Genomic DNA, 6,890 nt, shown 5'->3' with positions numbered 1-6,890 from the left:
TAAATGTGTTATAAAAAAAAAAACTAAATAATAGTTTATTTAAATAAACAACTAAAAGCTAGATTATTTGTTAAGAAGTTGAAATAAAAAGTAAAAAAATAAATTTTTTTTTAACAATTTCCAAACACATACAAAGTGAGTTGATTTTTAAACCAGTTCAAAAGCATGGTCCTGGTTGCACTACCGATTGGCGGTTTAACCCTTTTTTTTATATATAACCGAACTGGATTGATTTTCAGTTCATTATAAAATAAAATTTGGCTCTAAATTAGTTTGATTTTTTTTTTCAACTCCTTAGGTGACGTTTTATTAAACAAGTTACATGATTTATTAGCTTAAAAACTTGGATAAAAAATTTATTATCAAACTTTGTCATAAAATACAATTATTAGACTAAACCAATAATATAAAAAGAGCGACATAGATGGAACTTTTTGGTTATAAAAGAAGAAGATTTGCGTGGGGAGAGGTTCAGTTATCTAGGAACAAGTGATTGTTCTCTCAAACAAAGAAAGCGAAAGCCAAGCCAGAGTCCAGTCCACACTCCACGCTCTGAGTCTAATAGTCTTTGGTCTTATATATGGTCCACCCACAGTTTCTCACTACTCACTGCTCACTAGTCACTACTCTCTCGCTGTTCAGTCACACTCACTGTCTCTCTCTCTCTCTCTCTATATATTAGAATTTTCCCCTTCAATTCTCATTTCATATTCTTTCAAAGTTTCCTAGCTAGAAAGTCATTTCTCTTTTACTCTCAGTTTCAACTTTCAAGAAAGGGAGCAGAGCAGAGCAGAGGCAGAGAGTAACGATGTTTCGCATGGCGAACCTCTTTCGCTACGTGGAGATTTGTCTGGCTGTGGTTCTCTTCTCGTGGACCTTCACTCGTCTCCCCTTCGCCGTCAGACTCTCCGGTGAGTATTTCCGGCAACTCTCAGCTTTCGTCTCGAGCCCTCTCTTCGTGTTCATACTATGCAATGTCATCATCGTCACACTCATAGTCAAATCCGGCTGTTTCTCTGCCCAAAAACCTGTTGCTGACAATGCCGAGGCTGCAATCTACGAGGAACTCATCAAACACGGCGGCGACAGCGCGGAGCCACCGTTGGAAACCGACCCTTCGGTCCTGACTGAGCCATCGGGATTGGTTGTCTACCAAGACAAACAGATCGTCTTCGAAGAGAAGAAGAGCACTATCATAGGCGAAGCTGAAATGGGTTCGGATTCGAAAGTCTGTAGGAGGACTCAGTCGGAGAAGTTCGAGCGTGAGAGTTCGAAGAAACCTCGCCAAAAGCTCCGTCGTTCTGAGACGGAGAAGTGCATGAAAGTTGCTCAGTCCGATGAGAATTCGCCGGAGAAAGAGTATCCAAAGCTAAGCGACGAGGAGTTCCAGCGCACCATAGAGGCCTTCATTGCCAAGCAGTCTAAGTTTCATCGCCAAGAGTCTCTCGCTATTGTTGTTTCCAACCACAGCTGATGAGTACATGAACAATGAAGTTGCTGTTTTGCACTTTTGTCAATATGCTATGTACACTGTTAGTAACTTCTAGCTGAGAAAAAAAAAAATCAAATGAAATTAACTTCTTTTAATATGTTAAATTTCTGGGTTATTTTAGTGCGACAGTTTTACCATTTAACTTGTTAAAATATGAGTGTGAGTGTTAAAGGAATTTGTGCTAAAGGAAATGGAAGATATGGAATTTTGGAACTAAAATCTGTTTGTCTAGTTTTTTGATATTTTGAGTTGGAAAGTTTTTTTCAATAATACTATATTGGTGGTAGTAAGGGAATAGTATTGTATTCGAATTTCCATCAAGCCATGGTGATGTGTGTGATTGTGAATATGCTTTCCTACCCAATACTTGTTGTTAAATGGATTTCGAAAAAAAATATATATTGTCGGCATTCAATACCCTTTTATTTTTCCCTTTAAACTTCTAAACAAATCTTCAATTATAAGTCCCATCAAAAAAAAAAAAAAAAAAAAAACTTCAATTATAAGGTGTGAAATTCCCAACCATAGAAGAATCCTTGATAAGAACAAAAAGAAAATAATTATTTGTATTTTAATGAAACAAAATTTAATAAAGGATGAATGTATCACTTGGATATGAGCTCAAAAGGTTTGTGCTTTAATCCAATTTGGCATAAGTTTGTTTTTATTGTGTATACAAGAAATAATTATTATTGTACATCCATGTTATGGTGTTATACACATTTCAAAGGAAAATGGGGCCTCCTCAATATTTTTGGCTCATTCTTCTTTGCTAGCAACAAATCAACAATGACCAATTATGGTCTTTGACTGACATGCCTTGTTCACTTGCTCTCAATGAACTGAAAGCCTTTTGTAAATGTTAATGATTTGTCATTAACATGCAACAAACTTGAAAGGACCCATTACTGTAAAAGTTTCCACATTCTTCTTCTTAGAATGATTAACAATCTAAGAGGTCACACCAAGCTTTGTCAATGCTTTATAGTCTTAAATGGTTACCATTTAGCATTGTCCCACTCAAAGAACTTTATTCTTTTTCCTCTAAGCAACATAGTTTCTTAGTGGATATATGTACCAATCATCATAAAAATTATATGATAATTATTTCCCAAGTGTACTAAACTTTCACTATCCCGGTAATCTCTCATAGAAAAGTAGCTTTTATGCTTCCATAATTCCATTGAGAGATTAGATTTTTAATGGAGTGATCTTCATTTTTCTGCGCCAAACTAGCTTTTTTCATTTCTTTTCCCACTTTAATTTTTTTTAAATACCCCTTTTCCCCTTCTCTCTTTTAAGGCAATGATGATAAATCCACAATGGTGCTTGCATTATTTACCTCATCGGATTCTAAAACAGATTTTACCAAATTTATAAATACACCTTTTGCTCATTGCTTTGCTTAATGTCTCCCATGAGACATGTCATACACTTTGCCTTAATTTCTTTTATGTCATTTTTTTTTTTTTTTTGAGTTTTATTTGTTTTTATTACTTTATTTCTACCAAACAAGACTACCATTTTGTTTTATTTCTCAGCTTGCTTGACCCGGTAGAGAGAAAATTTGTTTAGGCGTTGTATTGGGGTTTTTAGTGGTGGGTGCCAACAGCCGATACCTTTTTTAAAGGAATGTATATTCTAAATCTAGTGAATTCCATATAACTTATTTATAATGTAGCAGCTTGCTCTTATCCATTAGTTGGAGAAGTTTTTTTCCTTTCAAAAGAGACCCCTCCATTATTTTTGTAAAGGGGAAGAAGACCTTCCTTTGTCCGTTGGAAAAAATGGAAGGTCAGTCTCTTTGCCGTGTGGAAAATTGGAAATGTAAAAAAGACAACATTATATTGGTTCTTGTGTAAGGCCCCAAGAGGCTCTATCTAGTGTAAAATTCATCTGGGGCTAACCATAAACTCTTTTAGCTCTTATATATAATTCTTTGTAATCACACTTATGGTGTATTTAGATACCGCTTATTTTGCTGAAACTAAACAATTATTGCTGAAAGTATTGTAAATAAAGATAAAAATGAGTTGAAATAGTACAGTGGGACTCATGAATAGTGTCAAAAAGTGCAATGGAGCTAATGAATAGTAGCAAAAATAAGCTGAATAGTGAAATAATTTTAATTTTTCATTCTTACCCAAACGCATGCTTAATTATGTAGAACCGTTAAGGAATTTCACAATGAATGTAGGCCGTTAGTTTAAGCACAAGAGCAGATCATTGCTTCGTTAGAAAGCAAGTGAAGGCTAGAATTCAATTTAAAAGTTTGTTTCCCTACACTGATGAGAATAAGGAGATATATTGCAATTTTGTAAATTTGCTTTAAATCTTGTAATTCCTAGCTTAGTGAGTTAGGTTTTATTTTTGTCAAACCCAATAAATCAATGAAAACAAGTTTTTTTAAACAAGCACAAGTTTTTTTATGGATTTGATTCATAAATTCAAAACTAACTAAAGGAGGCTGTAATTAAAGCCAATTATGGAAGAAGCTGGCATATTTCTTTTCGTAGTTATATAAGAATTGGAAGCATATGATAAGATAAGTTATTGTATGATTGGTCCCTTCACAAACTTATACTTACAAGCTGCAGCTTACAGATGGGGACATAGATGGAGACAGACACTGGGGACTCACTTATTTGGATTCCTACAAAAACTGCGAACTGAAGTTAGAAGGAGAAACCTGTTGACAAGGACTTTGAATATTGGAGATTTGAGTACAGGTACTTTTTGTATTTCCCATCTATCTACTCCTATTTAGCTTTTAAATATGTCTGTGTTTAAGGTCCCACATGGCAAATTGCACTAAGCTATGTATATATTCTCCAAATCAACTCCGTCATTAATCTATAGATTTAATGCATTTTTAAATAAAATTTACATGTAACAGCACCAAGAAAAATTTATGTTCGAACTTTAGAAACTATACAATGTTTCTGTTTGTCATGGGGCATCTACTGAGACATCACCATCACCATGACCAATTATTCCAAGAGCACCATCTCCAATCTTGAAAATAGAAAGCTGTCCTCTCTGGGGACTTTGATAACAATTGCTTCTTTGCTTAACAATAATATAACCATATTGAATCAAATTCCATCTTATTAAACCTTTCCCTTGATGTGATCAAGTTTTGGTTTCTTTGAGATGAGATGACAACCATCATAGAAAGAAAGAAGTCAAAGTTATCATATAAGCTTTCCTTGTCTTGTACCACAACATTATATGTATGTATTTCAAGACACATGTCATAGGATTAGATAGAGAACTATAAGCGAAACAATTATTACAAAAATTGTTACCAAAAAAAAAAAAATTATTGCAAAAGTCAATCATGATAGAGTTCATGCGTCAAGGAAGGTTGATTTGTGTTGCACTCTTAAAATGTTTGATCAAAATTTCTGTCAAGTAAGTGTGACAACTATGACCTAACATATGTTGTATTTTTGGCTGAAACATCATTGCCGATTATATTCATCATATTTTGTTTATCTATTATGGGTTTTTCATATGAATAATCCATTTAAAAAAAAAAAAAATTCAAAGTCCAAATTCCACATAGAAATGGAATGATTTTTAGTTGATAGATAAATATCAAGTGCAATTTACATAAATTTTTGTAATTTTGGTTAATATAAACTCATAAAACCTTCAAATTGTAATAGTTTAAAACTATACTATAAGCATTTATGTGCTTACAGCCTTAAACTTTTGAGTTTAGCTTAAAAACTATAACATGCTCTAAAGTTTATTATATAATTATTTCAGTACTTTATTATATAATTATCCCAATTCCAATTCCCCCCAAATTTCCTTACACTTTCATTGAAAAGGGAAGTGGGGGTAGGGGCAAATTTGTAGGGCAAAATTCTGGATACGTATGAGGGGGATTGTTTGTAAAAAGTGACAAGAAAGATATCCTATACAGTCAATGGAGGAGGGGCCAGCTAGCCTAGAATTGTTTAGATAGTTGGCTTCTTACAATTGACAGCCTTCCCCAGTTGTCTCTTCTGGTTTTAGGGTCAGGCTCATGAGCCAACTTGTTGGAGATCCTTATCAATGTATTTGGTCCTCTGAATGTTGATTATTGCAGTAGAATTATCATGTTCCTTTTTCACTATACCATACAACAATTACTCTAATTTTATACAGCATAAAATCTAGCCAAAACTGTGTATATGGGATCAGACCAGTTAGGCAATTTGTTTTGTTGTCAACCAGATGTGGTAGTTGTTTTTTCTCCAAGACATGAATTCCATTCTTGCATTACTTCTATGAACTTGATCATTAATTTTTTTTTTTTTTTTTAGGGCTACTTGATCAGCAATTAAGCTCTAATAAATATCAGAATTCTTACCAAATAAGGGCTTACACAAGAATGGTAGTCCAAATCATACATTTGTTATAAGAAGATCATTAGCAGTTGCATTTTTCAAATCCTAGTATGATATTGACATTCACAATCTGGTGTTAATGATGTGCTATTTACTATAAATAAAAATAATATTTCCATATGCATTTTTTTGGGTAACCCTTAATGTACCATTGTGAAAAAAAAAAACTACATACAAGGGCAGAGATAGAATTAGTATTTGTTCACACCAATAATGTACCATTGTGAAAAAAAAAAACTAAAATTATTGTCAAGTTTACTATAAAAATTTTACAAATTAACATAGTATTGAATGTAATTAGTGTTATACAAATAACATAATAATAATATTTTTTAAAAAAACTAATGACTTTTGTATTGTGTTTAAAAGTTAACACATTAGTTTGTAAAATTTACGTAATAAAATTTGAAGCATCTTAGACATTACTTGCTAGTAAAAGTCTTGTACCCTTTTGCATCTTTATCTTAATTGGTTAATTTTCCCCCATTTAACCAGAGTCTACCTGTCATTAACTCATAATAATCGATTTCAAACACACGAGATATAATAAAAGTGGTAAGCTTGCCAAGAGCTCTTTGATGCTTTTTTGTCCAATTGTCTCTTCTTGTGTCTTAAATGGAATTGTTTGGGGTTCAATTCCATCAGTTGAATTATTTCATTATTTGTGAAGGCTCCACGTAAGTATATATCATAAATTGGCAACACGCGCAAATTTATCCTCAGCCTCGAAGGACAGGCCTGTATATCTTGGGCTCTGGAAAGTGGAATCAAATTGGGCTCTTACTCTTCAAACAGCTGGTCTATTGTTCTGTTCAGTCAAACAAAGTAGGCCCTCGCATCTGACCGAAAATAACAAATGAGTTCTACTTAAACTGGGCTTCCCTTAAATGTAAGGCCCATAGTTCACAAATGCAGCTATAATTTTTTTTTTAAAAAATAATAATAAATACAACAATTTTTTTTTTTTTAATTTATAATATATGTTTCATGATAATTTT

At 33.1% G+C, this 6,890-nt stretch overlaps 1 protein-coding gene across 1 annotated transcript; it reads left to right on the top strand.

The window, feature by feature from the left end:
- The first annotated feature begins 466 nt into the window (after nucleotides 1–466).
- On the top strand, nucleotides 467–1,596 carry LOC126732470 (uncharacterized). The gene has a single exon (XM_050435329.1). The coding sequence runs from the start codon at nucleotides 809–811 to the stop codon at nucleotides 1,472–1,474; it is 666 nt and encodes a 221-aa protein (XP_050291286.1). The 5' UTR covers nucleotides 467–808; the 3' UTR covers nucleotides 1,475–1,596.
- Nucleotides 1,597–6,890: the final 5,294 nt, after the last annotated feature.

The sequence above is a fragment of the Quercus robur genome, chromosome 6 (genome assembly GCF_932294415.1).
Source record: "Quercus robur chromosome 6, dhQueRobu3.1, whole genome shotgun sequence".
Taxonomy (NCBI): Eukaryota; Viridiplantae; Streptophyta; class Magnoliopsida; order Fagales; family Fagaceae; genus Quercus; species Quercus robur.
The sequence above is the reverse complement of the archived record's forward strand: the minus strand, read 5'-3'. Positions and strand labels throughout refer to the sequence as shown.